Source organism: Cebus imitator, unplaced genomic scaffold (assembly GCF_001604975.1).
Source record: "Cebus imitator isolate Cc_AM_T3 unplaced genomic scaffold, Cebus_imitator-1.0 Scaffold37, whole genome shotgun sequence".
Classification (NCBI taxonomy): Eukaryota; Metazoa; Chordata; class Mammalia; order Primates; family Cebidae; genus Cebus; species Cebus imitator.
The window spans coordinates 4,584,569-4,598,437 of record NW_016107352.1 but is presented as its reverse complement, the minus strand read 5'-3'; the positions used below and the strand labels follow the sequence as shown (position 1 = coordinate 4,598,437).

General features: G+C 38.6%; 1 protein-coding gene across 1 annotated transcript in view; it reads left to right on the top strand.

Annotated features, from left to right (window-relative positions):
* Nucleotides 1-1,245: 1,245 nt before the first annotated feature.
* ASNS (asparagine synthetase (glutamine-hydrolyzing)) overlaps nucleotides 1,246-13,869 on the top strand; it is an 18,460-nt gene continuing 5,836 nt past the window's right edge. Inside the window, exons 1-5 of the mRNA XM_017525089.2 lie at nucleotides 1,246-1,412; nucleotides 3,749-3,784; nucleotides 4,389-4,660; nucleotides 9,036-9,273; nucleotides 13,777-13,869. Coding sequence (XP_017380578.1) covers nucleotides 4,412-4,660; nucleotides 9,036-9,273; nucleotides 13,777-13,869 — 580 coding nt within the window. The 5' untranslated portion in view covers nucleotides 1,246-1,412; nucleotides 3,749-3,784; nucleotides 4,389-4,411. The remainder of the gene's footprint in view (nucleotides 1,413-3,748; nucleotides 3,785-4,388; nucleotides 4,661-9,035; nucleotides 9,274-13,776) is intronic.

Here is a 13,869-nt window from a genome sequence, read left to right as displayed (position 1 = left end):
CTTCCACTATACAGGCTAGGTGCTACGGGACATGGGCTCTGGGTTTACACGGATTATGACTCAGTTCTTTGCTGTTGTGAAGTTGTGTTTGGATAAATCCCTCAGCTTCTCTGAGTCTTATTTTTTCATTTGTAAAATGTAGACAGAGACCTACTTTCCCTCATTGCTCTCAGGTTTAAAATGCGTCAATTAGGATACAGCAAAGTCTGTTTGATGCTGAAAACTTTCCAGCAAGAATGAACCTGAGAACAAGTCATCTCTCATCTTTGCTCTTGCCTGTAACTACTAAGCATCTACTCCATCTTCAGTGCTTAGGGATTTTATATTGTTGGCATTTTTGATTTAGTCTGGAGTGCATTGTATGGGAATATCAAACCTGCATGCTCTCCACACATTGACCATAGTCTGATCTTAGTAGGTGGTGCACATATAATTTTACTATTTCTCAATTTATTTTGGTGCTGATGTAATTAGTAAAATGCGATTTAAGAGTGTTATATATATTTTTAATCATGATGTCTTTTCATCAAAGTGATACTTAAAAGCACATCATCATCTTGTGGAGGCACGTTGACAAAATTTCTTTGTACTTAAAATGTTTAAGTGCCACTGATGTATTTTTGCTTCACGTATCAATTAGATTTTGATTTTATTTTGTTTTAGAGATGGGGGTCTCACTTTGTCGCCCAGGCTGGAGTACAGATCACCACAGCCTCAACAAGCTATCCATCTGCCTCAGCCTCCTGAGTTGCTGGGACTACAAGGGTGTGCCACCATTTTTTGTAGAGATGTGATCTCACTGTGTTTCCCAGGCTGGCCTTGAACTCCTGGTTTCAAGTGATCCTCCTATCTTGGCCTCCCAAAGTGTCGGGATTACAGGAGTGAGCCATCGGGCCTGGCACTCCGATTTATTAATAGATTTTATAAGGACATTTTAGGCCTTACCCATCAGTTTCTTAGGGCAAGCTTTTCTCTGCACTGAATAATAAATCAGACGGTAGTGCAACGAAAAACGGAGATGATTTCCCTAAGAACAAACCAAGTGCAGAAGACTCCCTGATTGTCAGAACAGCAGATAACCTGGGCAGATCTCTGAGGCTATCCTTAAACGGACGCACCGGAAACAAAAGAACTCCTCCTGGAGCACTCCCGCCGTCCGGCTCAGTCCCCACCCGCCCGGCCGCCCCGTGGGCTCCGCCCCTGCGCGCGCTGGTTGGTTCTCGCCGGCTGATGAAATTTCCCGTACGCATTACAGAAGCCAGACCGGTGTAAGCGCCAGTAGCTCCTCCGCCCGGCACGCCATCCACCTTCCGACACGCCATCCACCTTCCGACACGCCATTCACCTTCCGACACGCGGTCGGCAGACCTGGCCTCCGCGGCCCACATCGGCCCCGACTCGCTTGCGGCCAGGTAAGACGGGGCCCCGCGCCCCACGCAGCACCCTTCTCGTGGGCTCTGGGGCTGCCTTGGGGGAGGAGGATGCGCTCTGCCGCCTGGCACCCGGCGGACGGACGCGCTTTGGGTCGGCTGATGATGCATCTCCGGCAGTAGAGAGGGCGAGGTGGACGCCTAGCGATTGTTGCGCACCTCGCAGCAAGCCGGCGCGGAAGGACTTCTGTGTCCTTATCCCTGAGGCATCAAGGGAACCGCGGCCGGAAGACTGGGCCGCCCCGGAGAGAAGGCAGCGGCGACCTGAGCCCCTGTAGATGTTATATGTGTACTTTTTTTTTTTTTTTTTTTTTTTTTTACTATATGGCGTTGAAGCCCATGGATATTTTCGCGGTCCAGGACCCTGCGGAAGACAGGCTGGAGCCTCCACGTGGCCGGGGCGCAGTCGCGTGTCGTGTGGTCCTGATCTAGGAAGGAGAGACCTGGGTGTCTGTGCTTTCCCTTTCAACTGCCCCGCTTCTCACCTGGCCTCCCTCACCATGCCTCCTCCCCTCTCACCCCATCCCCCCACCAGTCACCACCCCTCTGTAGACTGCAAGACTCAACAAGTGACTTGCTGAGCAAACCCGGCCGAGAGGCAGTCTGTTTAGGGACACAGAAGGCCAAGTACAGAAAAAGGCAAAACAACTAGCGTGCCTGTTTCAATGGATGTCTGTTTTACAGGGCTGACTTCAGGTTATTGTTAAAGCTTTAAATGAAAGGACAATTTTCATCTCGGCCTGTGGCCTACATTATTTCTTTACTGTCCATTACCCTGGACACTTGGCTGATAATTTAACAGCAGTGTTTTTTTTCTTTTTTCTATTTTTTTGTAAATCATGATTCATCGCATTGCTGTAAGAGTAATTAGAGGTAAAGTAGGGCTTGTATAGTTGGTTACTTACTGAGATCTTATCATAAAAGTAAGGTGAGAGGGTGACGTTTTAAGTAGCACTAAGTGGAATAGAAATTAAATGTATTGCAACTGCAGTGTCCAATTCGGTAGGCACTAGCCACCTGTAACTTGAGCACGTGAAATGCTGGCTGGTCGGAATTGAGATGTGTTGTGTTAAATACACTGGATTTTGTCGTTGGAGTAGGAACAGTGTATAATATCTGCTCGACGAGTTTTTATATTGATTACATGTTAAAATGATACTATTTGGGATATATTAAGTATATTTAAAATTAATTTCACCTTTTTCTTTTTAATGGGGCTGCTAGCATATTTAAAATTACATATGTGGCTCACATATTTATTGGACAGCACTGCTCTAGAAGTTTATGAAAAAAAAAGAAAAATATTGAGAACAGGTAGCAACAGTAGGAACTTTGCCCTCCTGTAAGACTGATTCCAATAAAAAATAACTTACAGTTTTAATTGGCTTTTTCCTACTAGAAAAAAATAAGTGTACTTTACATGCCTCTTTGTTCTCCCTCTTTCCCCTCCAGTTTAGTGGTTAGCGTGTATTTACTATAGCAGGCTTAATATGCACAAGCAGCCTATTCTGTGATGACCACATTTGATTTTCAAAGCACTTTCCTAACCCATTTTTAATTGGTATAGAGTCAAAGGCAGATGGCTTATTAGTAGCCATCTCATTTAAATCTCATAGAGTTTTGCCACTAAGTCTGAAAGTAAAGAATTTGTTATAGGCTATTTGGTCAAGTGCATGGAAGGGACAGTGTAGAATGTGTGACATTTCAGTTCCAATTTGCTTGAGATGATTTTCATTATAACCATGTATTATTTGGTTCTGGTTTTCTGGAAAAGCCAGCTAAACCTTTGGTTCATTTAGATAAAATGAAATATCCTCAAAGCATTGCTCAAAGTGACTTATGTAATTTGAATATGTATTTTTTCCTTAGGGTGTCTATCGCAAATTATCTGGGCATTTCCTGCAATTTGCAGTTTTTTTTAAGAAAACATCAAAATTATTATTTTTCAAGTTAGATGTTTTAATAAAAATGGCCATTTTGAGCTGGTAGTAGTCAAATAAAAGAGCCCTTTATTTCACAGTTGAGAATTTGAAATTGGAAAACAATTAATGTATGTAAGGATGATTTATTTGTTTCCTGGCTTATAGGGATGAGCCAAGTTTTTTTTTTTTAGGGCTGTTGTTGCTGTATATGCCCCATCTACTTTGTTTCCTTACTGAACATTAAACTTTGAGACAGAAATATTTGAGGACATTTTTTTCGGTTAGGATATTCTGATAGCAAACATTTTGTATCTTCTGTCAACCTAAAATGTTTTATTTGTTACAAAGCCAGGATATCTGATATCAAATTAAATTGCTTTTTTTTTTTTCCTTTAGGCTTCCTTCAATAACATCTGGATACATCACTTGGAGGTAAGCTAGATATAATATAGTGAAATGCTTAAAAGAGCTGTGTATCTTAGTATTACAGATAGTAATCCTAGTATTACAGCAGTATGATTTTCTGTTCTACCCATTATATTCTACCTGCTGCTAGTTCAAGTAAAGACAGGGCATTTAACTGTCAAGGGAACCTACTCTAGTAGTTTGGAAAGTCTCTTGGATCTTTGAGGGATTTTGGGATGGAGAGAGTGGGGCTGGGATCTCTGGCTAGGTCAGAGCCAGCCTGCATTTGTTTCTGTATCTTGGAAGCAAACTTAGATTGCAGAAATAGATGTGGCCTGGTTGCTGCCAGCTCTAGCCAACCACTAAGGTGGGAGAGATGCAGGCTTTGGCTGGGTGCTAAGCTGCTGTAGCTGGTTGGATGTAGAGGTCACTATCTTTTCTGAATACTTGTAAGTAAATTAAATCATTCTCTACTCCCATGGGCCTGTCAACCTAATGGGAAATAGCTATAGAAAAGGTGGTTTACATTTTAGTCTTTGAAGTGGATTATGCATGTTTCTGGAATCAAGATTTAATGCAGACTTGGATTGGATATTGAATATTTTTGATTTGTCTGCTTTTCTCTCCATAGAGAGCTTATAGTTTCATTGCACCATGTGTGGCATTTGGGCCCTGTTTGGCAGTGATGACTGCCTTTCTGTTCAGTGTCTGAGTGCTATGAAGATTGCACACAGGGGTCCAGATGCATTTCGTTTTGAGAATGTCAATGGATACACCAACTGCTGCTTTGGATTTCACCGGTTGGCAGTAGTGGACCCTCTGTTTGGAATGCAGCCAATTCGAGTGAGAAAATATCCGTATTTGTGGCTCTGTTACAATGGTGAGATCTACAATCATAGGAAGGTAAGGAAAAAGAAGCCAGATGTCTGGAAGTGATTAAACTTCAGAGTTTGTTGGTTATGATGATATTATATATTCTGTATCATGCTTTTTACTTTGCAAAACACTCTGTTATCTCATTTGTATGTAGATAGCGAACTGATGAATAAAAAGGTGAATGAAATGACTTGGTCACCAAAAAAAGTGATAAAAATGGAGATTACAGTTCAATTTCTTTTATTCTTAGAATATTTTCTCCTTCTCCCCAATTTTTCATTTGATGACATACAGAAAATAATGGAACAGTGAGCACCTTGATTGAATAGTCATTAACGTTTTGCCATATTTGCTTGATTTTTCTTTCTACACAAACAGACACGCACACACACTTTTTTGCTGTATCATTTGAGAGTATGGTGCAGATATTATGACACTCCTAAATATATAAGCATTTATCACCTAAGAATAAGGACATTCTTCTTTGTAACACCAATACCATTATTAAATCTAAGACTCCATAATACTACCTAATACCCAGTTTATACTTAGATTAAGTTTCCCTAAGTGTCCTGAGAATGTCTTTTTTTTTTTTTTTTTGAGACAGAGTCTCACTCTGTCACCCAGGCTGGAGTGCAGTGGTACGATCTCGGCTCTCTGCAGCCTCTGTCTCCGTTCAAGCAATTCTCCTGACTCAGCCTCCTGAGTAGCTGGGACTATAGGCACCTGCCACCATACTCAGCTAATTTTTTGTATTTTAGTAAAGATGAGGTTTTGCCATGTTGCCCAGGGTGGTCTGGAACTCCTGAGCTCAGGGTATCAGCCCACCTTGGCTTCTCAGAATGCTACCAAGAATATCTTTATAGCTAATTTTTGTTTGTTTTGAGCTAGATTTCATTCAAGGTTCATGTATTTGGTTGTGATGTTTCTTGATATTTTTTGAGATTTCTTGATAGCTGCATGTCATGCGTTGATAGAGATGTATATCCTAACCACCTTTTGGACATTTTTATCTCTGAACAATAGCTTTGTCATTGTTTGTTGCTTGCTCATAGGAACACTTTTAATAATAGTCTTCTCGTTTAAGAAGTTTTAAAATAGTTATTCAGGAAATTCCTTTCACACATTTCTTTATTTCTTTGTTAAGGGCCTACTATGCATCAGACCATTTTTCTAGGTGATTGGAGAGGAAATAGGGAAAAGAAGAGGCAAGAATGGAATTTCCTGCTAGTGGGAGGTAGAAGAAGAGAGTATTAAAACTTTTTTCTTTCTAAGTCAAATCAGTGTCATGTGTATGAGAATGCTAGGTGGTACTATGGCATTATCAGCTTGGCTTTCCCCTTAAATGAGACAGGAAGTGCCCCTTTAACTTGAACAGTATTGTTGCTTTTGTTAAAAAGTTGCAAGAAGTTAAACATTTCAAATGTAATTAATGTCTATTCTAAGTTAGCCAAATGTTATATTTGTAAAAGTAGAGAAGTTTGTTCCATTGCTTTTACCAAACATCTAAGCTTATGCAGTTGGGGCAGCTAGAAATTCGTCTAATGAGCAGAATGTAAATTTTAGGTTTATATAAAGTATTCTGCAACATAAGCTCAAAAATCCCCCCCATTCCCTTTTTGATAAAAATAAAGTGTACTACTAATAAAATACAGCCAGAGGTATGCTGGGAGTGGAGGGAGACTGAATGAAAGAGAGGAGGAATGGGATAAAGGCTGGGGCAAAGAGCAGTCCCTGTCCCTGCAGGAGAGTGTCAGAGGGCTGCAGCCAAGTCAAATGCCAACGTGACTTCAGGAGGCAATATTTGAGGGCTTTTATCTAAGATGCAGCATTGGAGTTTCGTTTTAAGAGAATAGGAAGTGATACATCCATTACCCGAAGGTTGCTTCTCCTTTTTAAATAAATTACCTGCAAAGTTTAGGCCAAAGCTGTAGGCAAGGTAGATTTGGGAAGCTGTTGATTGCTGTCACCGAATGCTTTATGGTCACTTACCTTTCAGGCAGTTCAACCCAGAACAGTCAGCTGAAGACTGTTTTCTGACCCCACCTGCTAGTTACAGGATTATCCCTGATGGAGCAGAGAGGGGGACCAAATAGGGGAGAAAGGCCATTTTTGGACAGTTCAGTGAGGGCTTATAGACAAAAGTTTTACAAATCAGGGAGTGAGCTGAATGGAGTGTGAAGCATATTTTTGGGTCATGCACATAAATAATAGATTTAGTTTTTGAAATTTGAAAACCTGTTTTAAACTTAATCTAGGATTTCTACCTGATTTAAACCTCTTTCTCTAATGTCCACCAAAAATGTGAATAAAAGGTATGAAGAAGAATACATCAAGGACTTTTTATCCTCGTAGTTTGCCAGTGATGATGGAGGGTGTCAGAACTGGGGAGTAGCCTATCAAACCTTGTTACTCTGTATGCAGTGGCAGACAGTCTTTGCTGTTCCTCTGGGGAATGCAGACTAATAAAGCACCATTGTCAGTTTATCAGTGAGGAGTAGCTTTAATGCTACTGCAGTAGTGGAAGCACTGGGCATTGTCATCCGCCCTTGGGGACCAGCAGCTTTGTTTTGGATCATATATCTGTTATTGTGATGGAGTCATTTTTCAGGGAATGATACCAAATGATGTTTGTCCCTGTGCTTTACATTTTTATAGATAGGTCTTTGAAGCTGAACCTGAGGAACTTCTTAGCCAATGCTATCTTCTCAAACCAAAAGTTTACAGTTGCACAAGACACATTTTTTAGTATCATGGCAACCAGGCAGCCTATTATCTTAAATTTAGAGGGTGAGCGTCCTTAAACTGAAAATCCGAAATTTGAAATGCTCCAAAATCTGAAACTTTTTGAGCACTGACATGAGCATGTCATGTGCTCAAAACTTTTTGAGCATGTACATTTTGATGTCACTGTCAAAATGCAGGCAGTCTGTTTGGTGTTCCCTAGGGAAGAAAGACCCTCTCAGCCCCTTTCAGCTGCAGTGTAACTTTTCTACTCATGCCCAGATTTCCCCATGCAAGTACGCCCACAAAGGGTAATAGAATGGCACGTGTGGAAGCTGGACACCCCAATGGCAGGATTCCCACAGATGGGACCTGTATGCATTACCTGTTGTATATTTTTGCTTATTCTCTGCTCTGTGGCGTGAAGATACTGAAAATGACAAAAAGGCCTGTAGAAGTCCCTGTGAGCAGCAATGATAAGAAAAAGTAGAAACGTGTGTTTATATCCCAGAAAGTCAAGCTGTTGGAGAAATTGGACTGTAGTGTAAAGGTATAGATGACATGGTGAAAATGTTTGATAGAGATACTGAAGGACTAGTGCTACCTGCATTCATAGCAGAACAAGAGGTTATGTCAGTTTATAGAAACAAAGAGACTTCCAAGATGAAAGCTATTGCTAATGAGGCAGATGACTCTGGAGAAACATTTTAAAAAGCCATCTTGCAGAATGCCTCCCCAGCCTCAGAGGACCCACTTTCTAGTTGCTCAACTGCTTCTGATATTCTCAACTAAAAAGAGAAAAGAAAAATACAGTGGACAGTAACTTTTAATCAAAACACAGCATTGTAGGTGGAGTCTGAAAGCCTGCCGTTATTTATATAGCTGTTTAACAGCTGATGCAGGTATTCTGGTGATGCTACTATACTGCTTATTTTCTTACTATATTAATTGTATGTCATATTTTTTACTTATGTGTGAATAAGTGTATAAAAATGATGACTCATCAGTAGCATATAAATTCAGAGTCGGGAATGATGGTCAGTGATATCGAACAGCCACAGATACATGGTAGCTGAGATAGTGACACCTTTACTTTTTGATGGTTCCATGTACACAAACTCTGCTTCATGCACAAGATTATTTGAAATGTTATATAAAATTACTTTAGGCTATGTGTGTAAGATATATGAAACAAATGAATTTCATATTTGGACTTGGGTCACATCCCCAAGATATCTCACATATATGCCAATATTCCAAAAACAAACAAACAAAAACCCAAAACACTTCTGTTTCTAAACATTTCAGATAAGGAATAGTCAATCTGCATATATAAAAATATATGTGTATTACATACGTGGTGCGTGTATAGTATGCATTTCCATCCCTCCACAGGTTACGATTCTGGTACATTCCCATTACGTTATGTTTATCAGACTGCAACCAAAATTTTCATGGGTTCAACTTTATGTAATGAAGATTTTAGTTGCAATCTGATAAAGAATTTGCAGAATTATGAGCAGAAACAAACCCTAATTTGATAACGTTGTGATCTTCCTAAATCACCAAAGTGCATGAAATAATTATAGAGCTCAAATACTGAAGCGACTTTGCAATAAAAAATTATTAGTGAATCCACAAGGAGTCTAACGTTTTGGTTTTGCTGTTGCTTCCTAAGATGCAACAGCATTTTGGATTTGAATACCAGACCAACGTGGATGGTGAGATAATCCTTCATCTTTATAACAAAGGTGGAATTGAGCAAACAGTTTCTATGTTGGATGGTGTGTTTGCATTTATTCTACTGGATACTGCCAATAAGAAAGTGTTCCTGGGCAGAGATACATATGGAGTCAGACCTTTGTTTAAAACAATGACAGAAGATGGATTTTTGGCTGTATGTTCAGAAGCTAAAGGTAATAATAAATTTTTCTGTAGATTTTCATTATTATCTTGATTGTGTGTTTTCTTTTAAGTTATATTTGAAAATCTCTTAGAGAGCAATCCAGAATTTTGCAAGTGACTAAGTTATGAGTCCTTACCTTTCCTTAAAAAACAGAGGAGTTGCACTCTCCTTTTCAGCACTTAAATTCTGTAATCCTTGAAGGATGAGTCTTTACTGCAGTCATTTGTTTTTTGCTGTGCTAATATGCTCTGTATCTAGCTTGATCCTAAGTGCAGTTTTAAGTTTTCCTGTGTCATACTGTAATGGTAGAGTTGGCTCTGCAATTATTGCACTGCGGTACTTTGCCGCAGTTATAGCACAGCAAATATTAGGATTTCTAAAATAGCTTTATTGATCATTCACATACTGTGTAACTCACCTACTTGAAGTATACAGTTCAGTGGTTTTTAGTATATTCACAGATGTTGGTAACCAACACTCCAGTCAATTTTAGAATTGTTTTTCCACTTCAAAAAAACAAATCAAATCCTATGTCCTTTACCTTATTTTTTACTGGCAAGATCAACCAGGTTTTTGTTTTTGTTTTCTTTTAAGAGATGGGGTCTTGCTCGGTCGTCCAGCCCAGTGGTGTGATCATAGCTTAGTGCAGCCTTGAACTCCTGGGTTCAAGCAATCCTTCCACCTCTGCCTCCCTAGTAGCTAGGAGTACAGGCACTCTTGTACCACAGCATCCTGCCTTCTGTGCCCTTGAGCTTTCAGTTCCATCCTCCATATCCATCATCCGCACCCCTGCAGTCGTAGCCCCGACAATGACTTATCTTTCTGCCTCTGCATTCCTTATTCTGTATGTTTCATTTGAATAGGATTATATCATATGGCTTTTGTGACTGGATTCTTTCGCTTGGCACAATGCTTTCAAGATTTGTCTATGCTGTAATGTATATGAGTAGTTACTTTTTATGGCCAAGTGATACTGCATTACATGGATACACTGCATTTTGTTTATCCACTTGTCAGTTGATAGACAATTAGGACGTTGTTTACCCCTTTTGGCTATTATGAATAATGCTGCTATAAACATTGGTGTACAAGTTTTTGTGTAGACATTTCTCTTGGGTGTATATCTAGGAGTAGAATTGCTGGGACACATGGTAACTATGTTTAATTGAGGAACTGCCAGTCTATTTTTTGAAATGGCTGCATTGTTTTTTGTTCCCTTCAGCAGTGTATTAAAATTTCAGTTTGTCCACATCTTCGCAAACACTTACAGTGTGACTTTTTAATTCTAGCCATTCTAGTGTATGTGAAGTGGTATCTCATTGTGGTTTTGATTTGTATTTTCCTGTTGACAGTGATGTCCGGAGTTTTTTATCTCATGCTTATTAGCCAATGTGTATATCTTCTTTGGAGAAATATTTGTACAGATTCTTTGCCATTTTTTTCCTGCTAGGCATCATTTTATTTTAAAATATAATAGACTTTATTTTTCATTCTTTGCCATTCTTTTTCCTGCTAGGCATCATTTTATTTTAAAACATAATAGACTTTATTTTTCATTCTTTGCCATTCTTTTTCCTGCTAGGCATTTTATTTTAAAACATAATAGACTTTATTTTTCTTTTTAGAGCAGTTTTAGAAAAAATTGAGAGGAAAGTGCAGAGTTCACATATGCTCCCCCCTTCAGTGCCCCTACCCAGTTTTCCCGACGCTTAACATCTTGCATTACTGTGCTATGTTTGTTAGATTTGATGAACTGATGCTTATGTGTTAACTGAAGTTCATAGTTTACATTAGGGTTCACTCTTTGTGTTTTTTGGATTTGACAAATGTGCTCCACTTATTCATTCCTCCCCCTCCTCTTCCTCCTAATCCCCTAGTCATTGCTGATCTTTTTACTTTCTCTCTAATTTTGCCTTTCCCAGAATGTCATATAAATAGTTGTAATCATATAGTATGTAGCCTTTTCAGACTGGCTTCTTTCACTAACCAGTATACACTTAGGGTTGTTCTGTGTTTTTTCATGGCTTGATAGCTCATTTTTTAAATTGTTGAATAATATTCCATTTGTTTGCATGTACTGCATTTTGTTTATCCATTCTTGAATTATCCATCTCTAATTGGGTTATTTTGTCTTTTTATTACTGAATTGTAACAATTCCTTATGTATTCTAGATACAAATCCCTTGTGCTCATCAGGGTTATAGGATACAAGATCAATATACAAAAATCAATGGTATCTGACACACTTTTAACTGAATACTACATAATTACAATGAGGAATCTGAAAATGAAATTAAGAAAGCAACTTCATGTATAATAACATCAAAAAGAATAAAATACTTAGAAATAAATTTCAGAAGTATAAAACTTGTACTCTGTTAGCTATAAAACATGATTGAAAGAAATGAAAGAAGATTTAAATAAATGGAAAAGTATCCCAGTGATTATGGATTGAAGGCTTAACATTATTAAGATGGCAGTCCTCCCTAAACTGATCTACAGATTTAACTTGATCCCTATTAGCATCCCACATGAGTTCTTTGTAAAATTGACAAGCTGACTGTCAAATTCATATGGAATTGCAAGGGACTAAAGAATAGCCAAAACAATCTTTTGAAAATGAAAAAAGTAAGAGAACTCATATTTACTGACTTTAAAACTTGCTACAAGACAATGATAATAAAAACTGTATAATACTAGAAGAAAGATAGATGTATAGACCAATGGGATAGAATTGAGAGAGGTGAACCCATGTATATATATAATCAACTGATTTTTGACAAGGGTGCTAAGATTATTCAGTGGGGAAAGAAGTTCAAAAACTGGCACAGGGACAACTAGATATGTAAATATATGCAAAACCTGAAGTGTTGGACCTTTACCCAACACCAAATACAAAAGCTTGATACAAAAAAATGAATCAAATGGATCCATTTTGAGCTAATCCACATAAAACTATAAAATCCTGAGAAGCAAACATAGGAGTAAATTGTCATGACCTTGGATTTGGCAAAGCTTTCTTAAATATGACACCAGCAACAATAATAGAAATTGATGAATTAGACTTCATCAAAATTAAACATTTTTGTACTTCAAAGGACGCCATCAAGAAAGCAAAACGACAACCCACAAGAGGGAAGAAAATAATTGCGAATCATGTATAGCACTTTTTGATGAAGAAGCGGAGGAAGACATTTAATTTTTTTATTCCTTACCTACACAGCAGTAACATCCTAAAATCTCTCTCCCTGCCTCTTTTTGCCATTCTTTAAATTCTTTCTCACTTAATTTTCAGATTTAATATTGGCTGAAACAGGATAATGAGATCAATCAAATGGGTCCTTCGGACACTAGTCACAGTGACTGTACTAATACTGGAACTTTTATTTTCAGGCATTTCTAGTGTGATCAGATGGCAAAGAACAAGTATATATGTCAGTTGCCAGGACTGCTGGGCAAGCCTGGCAAAGAGAACACCCCAGAAAAGCAGCCTCCTGTTCCTCTGTGCCTTCTTTCAGCCTGATGATCACTTGACATGGAGCTATAATCACATCCAGTTGTAACTCTGAAATTCCTTGATAGTTTTCTATATCCATTTGGTCCTTTTCCAGACCAAATGATCTCATCTGGAAGACTGCAACAGTTTTCCTTTCTAAGTGCTTTTAGAATAACCTGTCAAAAACTCATCTGATTATAGTACTGCCTGCTTAAAACCTTTAAATTACTCCCCATTCCCTTCCCAGGCTGAGTAGCTCACGAGCTCTGATAGCTGGTAAGGGAATCTGGGTCCTTGTTCTGGTATTTGAATTCAGTGCTACACAGGTTGCTGGCTGGGTTGACAATCTCAAATTGTAAATCATGAGTATTGCATATAGCCTGCTGCAATTTACAAGAAAACATCGATGTTTGTGTCAAAGATCATGGTGATGTGAGGCTGGGTACTTTCTGTGGGAATTTTTTGAGGAAATTTAAGTTATATGGTTTTATTCACATATAGTGCATAACAACTAGTTAAGGGGTAGATGTCTTATCTGACTTTAAAGTAGCTAAGAGTGGATCACTGAACTTGTTAAAGGTCTGGGAACCATGGCTATTTTCTGAAAATACCTCAGTGATGACAAATAAATGACTACCAGCTTATCATAACATTAGGACTCCATTTCTTCCCTTTGCCTCATAAGTGTGTCTTTTCCTTTGGTATGTATTTGCTTTAGTATAGAAAATAGGTTTTCTTGGTTAGAAATCTAAGAAGAAGAAATTGAACACTGGAGATTTTTCTATTGCTTTGAATTACCAAAAGTTAGTGTAATTTGGCAGTATATCACTGTGCCATTATTATCTTTCCAGTAAGTAGATGGTAGGGCTTTGGGTGATTAAAATTTTTTTTCCTATTTTGCTTATTTAGTGGGCATGCATTTGTATTGAAAAGGGAAAATAAATAGGAATGTAGAGGCTGTTAACTAATCGTGAAAGGTTGCCTAATTTGAACAAAGGTATGATTTTGAATTTGTAGGTCTTGTTACGTTGAAGCACTCTTCAACTCCCTTTTTAAAAGTGGAGCCTTTTCTTCCTGGACACTATGAAGTTTTGGATTTAAAGCCAAATG